This window comes from Fulmarus glacialis, unplaced genomic scaffold, assembly GCF_000690835.1.
Source record: "Fulmarus glacialis isolate BGI_N327 unplaced genomic scaffold, ASM69083v1 scaffold14997, whole genome shotgun sequence".
NCBI classification, from domain to species: Eukaryota; Metazoa; Chordata; class Aves; order Procellariiformes; family Procellariidae; genus Fulmarus; species Fulmarus glacialis.
The window spans coordinates 3,642-16,653 of NW_009221377.1; the positions used below are offsets into that span (position 1 = coordinate 3,642).

The 13,012-nt window shown below is 47.5% G+C and overlaps 1 protein-coding gene across 1 annotated transcript in view; it reads right to left on the reverse strand.

The window, feature by feature from the left end:
- Window positions 1-969: 969 nt before the first annotated feature.
- PPP3CC (protein phosphatase 3, catalytic subunit, gamma isozyme) overlaps window positions 970-13,012 on the reverse strand; it is a gene marked incomplete at its 5' end in the record, with an annotated part of 27,586 nt that continues 15,543 nt past the window's right edge. The window contains 12 exons of the mRNA XM_009581096.1: window positions 970-1,148; window positions 2,473-2,502; window positions 5,391-5,488; window positions 5,976-6,057; window positions 6,979-7,005; window positions 7,825-7,902; window positions 8,852-8,977; window positions 9,669-9,763; window positions 9,858-9,935; window positions 10,514-10,653; window positions 10,848-10,993; window positions 12,999-13,012. The exon at window positions 12,999-13,012 is cut by the window's right edge and continues 98 nt beyond it. Of these exons, the coding sequence (XP_009579391.1) occupies window positions 970-1,148; window positions 2,473-2,502; window positions 5,391-5,488; window positions 5,976-6,057; window positions 6,979-7,005; window positions 7,825-7,902; window positions 8,852-8,977; window positions 9,669-9,763; window positions 9,858-9,935; window positions 10,514-10,653; window positions 10,848-10,993; window positions 12,999-13,012 (1,093 nt within the window). The remainder of the gene's footprint in view (window positions 1,149-2,472; window positions 2,503-5,390; window positions 5,489-5,975; window positions 6,058-6,978; window positions 7,006-7,824; window positions 7,903-8,851; window positions 8,978-9,668; window positions 9,764-9,857; window positions 9,936-10,513; window positions 10,654-10,847; window positions 10,994-12,998) is intronic.

Genomic DNA, 13,012 nt, shown 5'->3' on the forward strand with positions numbered 1-13,012 from the left:
ATGGCAGTAGCGGGGGGGTCTTTCTGTCCACAGGTTATAAATCACCCCCTTTTTCCTTTAAAATTCAGGCTGTGCAGATTTCCCAAAGACCTGCTGATCACTAGAGACTGGAGATAATTCCTCTGCTCCAAATCAGAGGGATTCCCAGAGGGATTTCTGCTGCACGGACAGCCTCGGCTGACAAACTCCGGCGCACAGCTGGCTGCGCCAAGTCCGAATGGCCGGAGCTTCGGGAAGAGCTGCAACAAAGGGCAGTGCTTCTCCCACCTGCCTTCCCGGTCTGATTAAGAGGTTACTTTTCTTGCTTGGGGCTCCACTAGAATAAAACCGAATTACTGAAGGAAAAGGTGCTGTGATTGGTATAACACACGGGAGTCCTTTAGAGCTAATCCTGAATATTTGGATGTCACCTTGGAAGAGGGACGGATCCCAGCCAGTTACACCATGCAACGTGCCTTCCGCAGAATCGGTTGCTAAAGCAGCAGATGCAGGTAGGCAAGAAGCTGAAGAAAACAACAGCAAACTCTGGGAAGAAGACAGTTGTGAAAAGAAAAACCAAACCAACCCTATTTTCAATGAAAGGACCTGCTTTTGAAAGCACAGGCTAACTTAGAATTGCACCAAAGTCAACGACCCAAGTTGCCTGGGACTGTTTTTGTTTCTTTTAATCCCCCCACAGAGGTTTGCCTCTCGTGGAGGAGAGGTCAGCTGTACAGCACAACACTTCATATATGCACTAGCAGTTAGATTGGTTTCTAAATTAAAAAAAGATGGACTTTTTATATATTGAACATAAATAAAAAAATTACAAAATGGTCACCTTTCTTACAGAATGGATGCAAACTGGATTATGAACGTGCCTCCAGGTGAAGTTGGTTTCTCCCCTGCCCCCACCCCACCCCAATAATAAATAAATAAAATTCATTAAGTTTTGGATCCTTTAGTGGTGCAGATTGGGCGCTCGGACCGTTACTGGGCTTTCTTCCCTGTGCCATTCTTGTCCGCAGAGTTTGTTGAGGTTACCAAGTTCACCGGCCCGTCTGAGTGCATTGAATCTTTGCGTGGCGGCATGCGTTCGTTAATGCGATCCAGACCTCTGGCTTCTTCGAAGCTGCGGATCTTGTGCTGCGGTGAAAATCCACGAATGGCTGCAGAGAGAAGGGCCGAGATAGAAGAGTTAGTCTGAGCCGCAGATCCCCGGACAGGAGCCCTTTAGCACACGCCAGACATGTACAGGACAGAGTCAGGGCGACAGAAAGCACGTGTCTGGCTACGGGAACCACGAGATGGGTCCGTAGGTGATTTTTGGCATCGCCAGCTCATGTGGGTACCACAGTGCAGCTGGGAAGTTGACGTCTTTGCTGCTAGGTCACAGCAGCAAAGTCTAGGATCCAGACTGCAGCGACTTGCTCTGCTCCCTAATGGTTCCTCTTTTAACACAGATTAGTAGTAGGAACTTGAAGACCAGACAAGTGCTCAATGTCCCCAAACAGTGAAATCTCAGGAAACTTTCAAAGCTGAAAAACAGGATACTTAAAAAAAAAAAAGCAAAACCAAAACAACACAACAAAGACACCACCACAAGGCTTTAACTCCAACACAAACTACACACTGCAACACCAGGAGAGGGAAACAGCTAGTCCTCGGATGACAAACGCAACGCTTCTTGCATGACCAGGAGACACACAGGCGGTCTCACGAGTGATGAAATCCCACCAAAAGCAGGCGTATCTCTGTTTCATCACTACGAGGCTGAGTACATCATCCTTGCGATGATGATATGGACCACATGTTTAACTTCTTTGTGTAACAGATAATTTAAGAAAAAGGGTTTTGTGCCAAATCTTTTTACAAGGACTTGGCTGGTTTACAGACAAACTTCCCTTGGTAATCAAGAAGTTCTCTACACAGAGGCACAGCCCCATTCATCAGTAGTTGAATGGAGCTATCGAGGAGAAAACCTCCCCAGGCAGTAACCTCATGAATCTGTCATTTCTACATGAACTACAGGGAGAAAACTGCTTCTCCACACTGGGACCACCTTGGCCCACCTGTGGGGAAGGCAAGGATTACATCAGAGCCGCGCAATCCGCTATTTCCTAGATGATTTTGACCAAGCGTGCTAGCAGCCTTCACCGGATCGAGTTAGCCAGGGGATGAACTCAGCCACGAGGCATCCGAGATCAGATTGCAGGACCCCAACACCAAGGTCTTGAGACACCAGAGCCACAAGCCACTCCGGAGACAGGGCACTCTCGGAATAAAGGTATTGCACTAAGCAATAGCCTCATTAAGGCTAAAATAGACTTGAACCAGCCCACTGTGTATTTTTTGCTTCCCAGCAGGGGCCCATCCTCCCCCACTTCTGGTGATGCAAGAGTAAAAAGCTTCCATAAGGCTGATAAAGCTCTTTAAAATTAGCGCACGCACACACAGAGATGATTTGAGTCTCTCGCCGGATTCTAGCCATACCTTCCCGTGCCTCTACCGCTTCTACTGTGGCTGCAATACAGAAGAACAGTGGCATGCAAAAATGAAGACAGAAAAAAAGAGTGACAGTGAGTGATCTAACATCATCGCTGCGAACGCAGAGCCCACAGCCTCCCAGCCCCAGTGGAGACGACCGTAATCAAAACAAACTGGCAAGAGGAAAAAAGGTGACAGGAGCTTGAGAGGAAGGCTGAAAGGGGACTCCCTCAGGTTTAGCGTCTGCTGAGCGCCGACACGGGGGAGTCTCCTTTCCTCACGTTCGCTGGACTCGTCACACAGGTAAATCCGATGGAAAGAAACAGAGAAGCAGATGGCTTGCTGCTGCATGCACTGGAGGGCTCGGGCATGCAGGCGTCCCACGGCAAGGACAGCGATAGTCTCAGACTAAGCCATGGGCCTCCACCTGCATTTACAGTCCCCCTGCTCACAGTTCAGTGGCTCTAGGGTGCCTTGGCCACCTTCAGAAGGTAAATTACGTGGAATTCATGCCAGAGCAAAGCCCCAGAGCCATGTAAGGGAAGTGACCCCGAGGGACAGGATGACTTTTTGGAGCAGTGGGGAAAAGAGGGACAGTTTGTTCTCCGAGGGAGGGCAGGCAGCAGCAGATACCAGGCTGCTCCGCTCCCGATGCCTTGAACTATAACAAAAAAACCAGGCTGATGCTTCAAATCCAGTTTGGCTTCAGCTCCACCTCCTAAAAGTGTTACCAAGCAACAAGGCACCATAAAGCTGAGCAATGTCCCCCTTCCTAAATCTGCTGCAGCAGCTGTCCAAGTTTTGGTAGTCCCTGCCTCAACATCTGTGAGGAGGCCCTTCCGTAGAACAGATCCCCCGCTTTTAGCCTTAAAATGCCACAGTTTTTTGCTTTGGACACAATACAAAGGCCATGTGGTCCTTGAGAGGCCATGGAGGAATAATGGAGTTGTAGCTGAACATCTTTGCTCCAGATTCAGTGACTTGACTCAGCCGATTTTGCTAAGCCGTGCTGCAAAAGGTTGGCAGAAGGCTCAGGGAGGGAAGGAACAGATCCCCCGCTTTTAGCCTTAAAATGCCACAGTTTTTTGCTTTGGACACAATACAAAGGCCATGTGGTCCTTGAGAGGCCATGGAGGAATAATGGAGTTGTAGCTGAACATCTTTGCTCCAGATTCAGTGACTTGACTCAGCCGATTTTGCTAAGCCGTGCTGCAAAAGGTTGGCAGAAGGCTCAGGGAGGGAAGGGAAGGGGCCTGCAGCCCTGTCTCTCCTCTTTTGGGGTCCAGAGGCACCCCTAAAGGGCGACAAGCCCCCTCTTCTCCCTGCTGAGCAGACTGGCTCCCAGCATGGCTGCTGAAGGAGCGCCTGTACGTTCACCAGGAGGCTGCTGCGAGCAGACGGCGCGGTGCGAAGGCACGTGCGAACGGGGAAGGGGTGAGAGGAGGCACGACGGGGAAAGGAGTGTGAGAAGGGCACGAAAAGCAGGGTGCTGCTGAGGGGAGCACGGGGTGCCGGGAGCAGCAAGGGGTGGGAAGCCTGCAGCCATGGGAGGAGGCGGCAGGCAGGGTCAGGTAAGGCAGCAGCAAAGGTCCAGCTTGTTTGTCCTGTCTCAGGGAGACGCACAAATCTCAGCTTCCTTACTCGGGGGAGCTGCCTGGTAGCCCCTTAGAGGACCCCACCCAAGAGGGGAAGGTGCAGGAGAGCATTGCAGCACGACCCCCTCCCTGCGCTGTCAGCTATAGGGGCAAAGCTGCGGCGCCATGAGCGAGCTGGCTGCTCGAGCCGAGGTGTAAGAACCACCTTCCCACTCAGGCTCTGTTCCCACGCCTGCAGCAGAACTGGGGCGACAGAAACTGGGGGAAAAAAGGGGAAAAAAAAGAAAAAAAATCATACTCCTCGGCGGGCAGAGAAAACCCATGAGTTTGGGAGCGATACCGCATCCTCCTCACCCCCAGGAGCGGGCAGCAATATTTACACATTTCTCACTTGTGAACTATTTAATCAAGGCAAGGCAATCCCAGAACAAGCCCTCTTCTGAGCCTGCAGGAAACTACCCAGCGCTGATAGGAAGGGGAAAGCAGGCTGGTTAGATGCCAGCATTCAAAGGCTGGCGGCAGGAAAGGATTAAAACACTAGATTACAGGATTCCCTCTGGGGACACATGTTACTATGATAACTCATTCCCTGACCATCAGCCAATCTCCCTGCCCTGCGAGTTTAAAGCACGCAGATAGCTAGCTCAGTCCTGCTCTCAGCACACTAATAAGACAGACCAGTTGGCTGCTCCTCGAGGGAGGGAGCAAAGTCTTTGCCAGCAAGCGCAGAAAAGAAACCTCCAAGACCAGATCAAAACCAGGGGGCCGAGAGAAGTCTTAATATGAAACATACAGGCCTGGAAGAATCTCCTTCCTTCAACTAAATCTAAGCTTCCTCTGTTTGGGATTCACAATTTCATAGGGTCAAAATCAGAGGGGTTTCGTTTCATAAAGAACAAACAAGCAGGCGTGTTTACTATTACATTCATATATACGCTATCACACAACAGCAGCAGATAGGTGAAGCAGAGGATGCTCATCATGCAGCGTTAGAAGGGAAATAAATGATAAAAATTGTTGCAGAAACATACAATAAAGCAATACACATGCTTTAGGCAGGGTGCTGTTTGTTGTCTTTTTTTCCTCGCGTTCCCCTCCTCCAGGGTATACGGGGACATCTTGGAAGACTCTCCACATCCCCACCTACATTTCTGCTTTTTCCTATTTCTGAATCCTTCCTCCTGTGGGCCTGAACAATCTCTCGGGTCCCCTGGCAGCCTGAAGTACGCCTATGGGAACTGATTGAATGGTTTTCAGGGCAGCTGAGGGCCAGGTATAAAACTGCAGAGGGGATGCAGTGTTGCAGAGAGGAGGATCGTTCATACTCACCAGTCTGTAGGGTCTGCCTCCCCCCTGAGAGCACTCCCAGGGGCAGTGTACCTGTGGGAGTCAGGCCTTTGAGAGTCAGCACGCTCTCGCTCTCCTCTCTGCAAATAAGAGGCAATGCAACCGATTACTGAGAGATTGATGCAGTGCTCAGTTAGGTCCACGCAAGACTTAGTGGTGAGTGGCATGAAAACTGGAGTCTGCCCTGTGCTGACCACAGGCAGCGCGCGTCTGATCTGCTGGGCACCGAGCACAACCCTGCCTCGTAAATATGAGACCTCTGCTTACTCAGCCACGACGCATCAGAGCTACGGCACAGCAAATGCATCTGAAAGGGCTAAATACACCTAATCAGCAGCACTTCTGCTGGCAAAGGTGCCGGTGTTTGAGACGGACATTTCTGAGAGAGTCAGACTGCCAGGCATACAGAGACCACCACCTTGAGCCTTTGCCATCCGCTCTGAAGCAACAGACTCGTAAGATTTTTCCCCAACAGGACTCTGCCTGCCTGGTGCACCCTGACCAATGTCTCCCATTACCCAGACCCCAAATGAAACTCAGACCCCAAATCACAAGTTGCTTCCTTACCGAAGAACCGAGAAAACACGTGCCATCTTCCCAATGGCTCTAATCTTATTCCTGATGATCTCTTTACGGACTGTTGTCCCACCTTAGGGAGAGAAAAAACAAACACCAGCATGTTTAAGGTTTCCTGCTTTCCAGGCACAGGTAATGTCAATATGAAGCACCTGCCCGACTCCAGGAAAAGAAATCATGGTTTACAGATTCACAGCTACACTCTTGAGAGAACAGTGCTGAGAGGATGGCGGTCAGGATGGCAGTGAGAAGGGCAACACCAACGAGATGACACATGGACTTAAAGGTCTAAAGAGAGTAGAACCACCAAAGGAAAACGGATCGGATAGGTCTTGTTCGAAGCTCACCAGGTTTGATCACACTACACAGGATGTAACACAAATGACTCAGCCATGTAGACACAGTTTTGCAAGGCAGAACACTGACGAGTCTGACTGCTGATGAACACTGCAGAACACCGGGCTGTGCTCGCCGCGGGGAGGAGTGTCACGCAAGCATCAGCTTTGGCATCCAACGCGCACAGTGAACGGCTGGCCGGAGCCTTGCAACTCTGCTTTGACCCCACACAAACACAAAGTGAGATATGTGAACTCCCCTTCCGCTATACAGACCGAACATGAGAGAAAAGCATGGAGGGTAACTGAAAACAAACAAAAATCAAAGTAAAAGAGGTAACAAATACATCTCCTCTCAGCTGAGATTCCTCACATGGCCCAACTACACATTAGGACAGTACAAGCCAAACCGGAGGTCTAACATGCACCGATGGCTCAGCCATGCACTAAGTGGCTGCATTCAGAAGTCAGATAGAAACGTGACCCCGTTTCTCAAGTTCCTGGAGGAACGCAGAAGGGTTAAAAAACACACGGCGCTTATGTTAAAACTGAAAGGGGATGAAGAAACTGCCCAACTAGTCAGCTATTCAAATCCACTCCAAGGAATCTGGTGGCACAGGCAGTGAAAATTAAGCTTGTAGCAAATTCTAGCTGGGTACCTTTCTGATAGCTTGAAATGTAGTGATCTTCAGGGAGAGGAGACACCAAGAAACAAGTAGATGAAGACAGAGATAGAAGAAACAAATTTAATTTTCATGGGAGGGAGAAAGAAAAAAACCAAAAACGAAATGCAATGGGAGAAGCGGGTTAAAGTCTCAACCTGTTGACCGAAGCAGCGGCACCTTGTTGTACCACAATGGTGTTCTGCTTCCCTGCGGGACTGACTGTCCTCCACCCTACACGGATCTGTACAGGCAGCTCCCCCGGACCCCCCTGTGCATGCTCATGGCCCCACTTCTCGCTGCACGCCCCACGTCTGCGCCTGAGCTTCCTATAGGTCACCACCTCGCTCTCAAGCGATCCCCCCGATATAGAAACTGCAGATCAGCTCAGAACTGGTTTGTCCCTTCCATGCATAGCTTAAAACCAGGGCCAAAAACTGCATTCTACTTTTTTGGGGGTGACATGAGAAGCCACTTTACAGAGGAGTTCACTGCAACAGATGAGAAGATTGGGTAGATATTTTGGTGCAGAAAATTTTGAATTGGGGGAAAAAATAACCACTTGGGAAGCAGTCTCTGTAAGGAGCAGGAAACCATTCTCCAGAGTAGCTGGCAAGAAGCGTCTGTCGCAGTGAATATAATTTAATTTCTCTGTGACTGAAGAGCAAAGGGGAAAAAAAAAAAAAAAGTTTCCTGCCCAGGACTGCACAAGGGTTGGCCAAAAAGGAACTGGAGACCCTGGCTGGGCATCCAGCTATAAATCAAGTGCTGATCACTCTTCATACACCTTCCCCACCTTCATCCCCCCACTGTTACCAGCTTGGTCGTAACAGCGTTTTTTACCTTCCAATGTCTCATCACCATCTGAAATCAACTCATCATCGGAGCATATGTTGAGGATGTTAACGAGCATTTCTGTGACTGTAAGAAGTACAGACAGGAAGATTAGAGAGGCCTGGTGCGCATACTTGGCAGACAGAGGAATTTGGAGGACGAGCTGGACAAGCAAACGATTTCAAGGTCATTTATACTCTGGAAGTGGAAGCCCAAAGACACTTTTAGCCGCATACTGCTGGTACCTTGCAGCAGTACCCAGAGCAGACGACATACTTTACACCTTCTGCCAAGGAGGTGGATGCAGTCCAAGCACATCACAGATGAAACAGACGTGGGGAGCGGGGTGCCAACATTCATGCAGAACAGCCTGAGCCCGCTGAAGGTCCCACCTCCCCACCCCGACCCGCACAACAGGCCACCTGGCTCCAAAAATGTCAAATCTGGGGGGAATTCAACCTTTGGTTCCTCAAAGTCAAAAAACCTTTGGCACTTCAGACCTGTAAGTCGTACTCCAAACATACAACACTGGAGCGGAATTTAAACTCACCAGCAGATGTAAAAACCCTTTTGCTGAGAAATTGAGGCAAAGTCTTGGTCATATTTTAAGCTGCCTCACCTCCTTCAGAATGAAATAAGCCTTTAAATTGAAGTGAATGCTTCCTTTTTGGTGGGCCACAAGCCAAAAGGAGATTTTAACTTCTCTGTTGCAAACCCAGAGCAAGAGAAATGTCTCCAAATTCTGAGGTGCGGCTACACCACCCAAGATCAGCTCCCTCAGCAATGCAGAAAGAGCAAGGGATCGTTTTATTGGTAAAAGCGTTCTAGAACAGGTATCAACAATTATTTTCACATGAACTTTACCCAGTAATATGCAGACCTCCTTGAACCTGAACTACTTTCCAGTGCTATCTGATATTAATGAGTTACAACACTCTCCCAACACATTTAATAGCCCGTGGGACATGTTTCTAACACTCAGGGTACTATGACCAGTCACCGGGCAACTCATAATAGAAATCCAAATATCTCTTACCCTTTTCCCCTACAAAAGGCAAAGACCATGTGAAGACATCCATGAAGTTTGGAAGCCAGTACGGATGAGGGGAACAGTTGAACTGCCTGATGTTCATGACATTGTTTTCATATTTCAGTACAGCAGCTAGAAGAGAAAAGGAAAGACAACACATGTCCGTAGGCGCTGTCAACTTCTGGGAGTTTTACCTGCGCTAATGAAACTTCGTTATCAACAAGAGGTTGCACTCACGCAGAATCAAACTGCCAGCTCTCCAAAATGAGAAGGCTTAAGCAATATTTTTCAGTTTTCCCATTATGTTGTTTCACTAAAGCTCACCATAATAGTGAAGGTCAATTTAACAAAGTTGTTAAAATTTATGCAAATCAGAAGTGATGAACACAGGGCCAAGATCCAAAGTGAGTGGCAAAAAAACCCAGAGTTGAGGAAAGTTCCCCATCATACTCATATGGTTTTAGGGGCACAGTGAAGTTAAAAGCTTGCCTATACTAGCAGCTTCTCTTTTATGGCAGCATTCATCAACAGCGCTTAGTTGTCATGTGGCTGGAAATGAAAGCATTATTCTAGGCTTTATAACCTGACAGCTAATTGCCACAGTAATACATTAAGTCTTCGAGGCAGAGAACCAAGCCACTTCCAGCTCCCCAGCTGCCGTCAGTTTAACATATAAACCTCTCTTTCATTTCACGCGTAAGAATGCAACTAGAGGAAAGAGCAGAATGGGCAAGGCAAGGGAAGATGGAGAGGGATTTCCTAAGTGCCTGAGGACAGTACTGACATCCGAACAGCAGCAGAGCCCTGGCTTTGCCTGCCTTACCCTTGTTGTTATAGACATCTAGGTAATTTGGTGCAGAGAAGATTGTGATTAATGACGGAAAGCCTGTTGTCTGGCTCTTCCTGTACATTCGGTACCTGAAAAACAGGTCAAGTGTTAAACATACTGGTCTCGCTAAGGATAGCGCGAACGCAGACGGAGCCTGCTCAGCTACCAGGCTGCAGCACTTACCCAGCATCCTGGGCTTCGTGAGCTCGGATTACAGATAACAAACTATTGTTCTGCAAAAATTCACAAACTGCAGGATAACTGGAAAACAATAAGCAAATATACATTAGTGTGTAGCACAGGAAAACAGATAGCACCCATGGTCTTGGTTTCAGGAACCAGCCACTTGCAGCATCCATTCGGTTTGTGTCCAGCATCCCCAAACAAGGCCAGTATGTATTACATCATTCAAAAATTAATTGCAAAGCATTCTGTTAAACAGAACCCTGTGCCAAATCCTCCCTATCAGCTGGGCTACAAGTGGTCTGTCAGCACAAATGCTTCTCTTTTAGACAGGAAAAGATTATTTCCTAGAGCTCCCGGTACTGTTCAATGCCTGAAAACCATTCAAAAGGCACCCTGCCAGCTAAAAGAAGCATCTCTGCTGTCCGATACCACAATTTCACAGAGCGACATATCCAAAGAGCGCTCAGTATTACAGGAGAAGAAAAAACAAACAAGATTTTCTGCGTTAGAGCCAACTGAAGACTATTTCAGAGCCAGGCACACTGTAAAGTCCCACAGAGTGATCTGACTAGCAGTTTATCTCCCCATACACCTTAGTGTAAGGGGAGACAAAAAGCTCTAGCTCTGTCAGACCACCCTAAAACACCACTTACCTGTAGAAATAGGAGCAGCCTCGAACAGTGTTGTGGGCGAAATGCTCCAGCGTTTTCTCATTGCCGTAATCCTCTGATGGATCGGACCAGAGCAGGTCACACATTGGACCAAAGGCCGGAGGCTCCTTAAACCTGTCTAACTGAAAAACGTACACAAAATCAGGACAAGGCTGGTGAAAGCTGCAGCAGCGTACACACACCTACAGTGTGGACATGCAGAGCACAGGAGCCTCAACCTCAGCCTGGAACTCCTGGAATTCCTGCAGGAATCAAGCAAGCCATTAACCACACTATTAATTCTAAGCTATGTGAAAGGACCATGGAGATTACTTACTTTCCTAATGTCATCTAGACATGTGATTTCTGGAGACAGTCCTCCATGAACACACAGAAATTGCTGGTTTAAGAGGGCAGCAAGAGGAAGACAGTCAAATGTATCCATACATGCATCGTACACTCGCTCCGAATACTTGATTCGACCTGGCAAGATGGGGGGCAGCGGGAGAAAGAGAGGGAAGAATTGAATTAATTTACCCGTTTACACAACAAAGACTGCTCAGCTTTTTTTTTTAATCTTTTACTCTTTTTTTAAAGGCGGAGTCATTCATGCATTCAAACCTACATGATAAAAGAAGCGTTAAGCAAAGCTTTGATCAGCCAAAGCGCTGATAAATAAGTTCAAGGAACCTAACCCCTAAGGTGATATGGAAACTCTATGTCTATGTCCCACCAAGTCGAACTTTGCACCCACGCATTAGTGAATAGCTGACTTCGAAAATGCTTGTTGGACGCGAAGATAAAAAGGCTTCACAGTAATCTGGACATGGTCAAGAATATTAATCTCCCTTCAAGCTATTTTCTAGAACACCTGAACTAAGATTAACATAGAAAAGAGGCTAGGCACTTGCCACTGTAAAAGAAAACTTGGGATACTAATGAAGCCATCCCATCGCTTTCCTATATTCATACTGCACCTCTAGACTCAAAGAGTCTTACCAGCCTCAGCTGCTAAGCAGATTATACACTGGGAAATGCAGCAGCTGTTTAATTTGGCACAGCAGTATTACACAATCATTTAAGATAGGAATTGCCTTTTTGGCTGGACACGAGTGCTTTGAGTCAGAATTTGACCAAGATGCCTGCAGTTAAATGAATCTTCACACAGGATCTTTCAGGGCTACAAGTGATCACAATCTCCGCTGGCTGCCTCATCTTAACAGAGGTGAAGAGGATGTTTCAATACATTAAACAGAGATACCACGGCCTTTCCAAAAGCAGCTTAGCTTTTACAGCAAGCCTCCACGTACGTTCAGAAATATCTCTCAACACCTCCCGTTAGAACAGAGAGCAGGAGCAGAGATCACCGCACATTAAGCGCGTGTCTTCTTGCATCTGCAGCCCCTTCGCAGGGCAGCAATATGCTAACACAGCCACCAGATCTTTGAGAAAGCCCCGTTACTGCTATAAAACCCGTCCCTATCTAAAGCAAAAAAGTGCATGAATGGAAAGTTTACCTCTCCTCCAGCTTTATTTCAGAGATACTAAAAGTTTTTTTCAGCTGTACGCTACGATACAGGAAGTGGAAAAGCAGCATCTTCTATTTTCCAAAGGGGAAAAAAACCCCATCACCTCTGGCTTTCTGGTTCAAATTGAGCCCAGCTCAACAGGAGCTCATCTACCACCATCTGATGATTACAGTATCCAGCAGAGAGCTGGCTAGTGTTTCCCAACTCACTTCTGAGTAAACAGATGTCATTATCTCCGTACCTCTCAGCCTTACCCTGTCCAGCAGCATCCAGAGCTGAAGGGCTAAAGATTGGACTTGCACCTTGCCCGTAACTATTCCCTGAGGTCGGGTCCTTGAGCAACTATTCCATAATAGAAAGCTGCATGTTGCTGGTGTATATCTTTTTTATTGCTTGGAGGAACGACTGTCATCCTCAGGGGAGAGGGGTCATTCCCCGACCTTTCATCATCATTGGTTTAAAAATATGTAAATGCTGCATGAAACTATCTTTAACTCAACTAAAATGATCTTAAAGGTAATGATTCTCCCTAGTGCAAACACTGAGGAACAAATCCTTTATTTGCTTCCAATTGTAATCACTGATCCCAGCTGCACAATCTGGAGCTGAAAGTCATTTGGCAGTAATTATATGCTGCTGGGCCTGAAAGTCAGGGAGTGGGGGGTGCGTGCAACTGGCTCATCAGTGAGACAGGGAAGATGTGTTCGCATTTCTTCCATCCACGCTCATTCTTTGTAACCAGAAGGCCACATCAACATGCACTCAGTACTTTACAGGACTTATATATTTGGCTTTTTTTCCTTTTAGCAGGAGCTGAAACAGGAGAAGAGCTATGTATGCAGGAAAAAAAAGACGACAGGTTTTTACAGCTCCAGAGCTAATCGATACCACTCATGGCAAGCACAAAAATTAAGACCCACACCTGGTCACAACACATTAATATATTTAAATCCTTACACTGCTGATACTTACA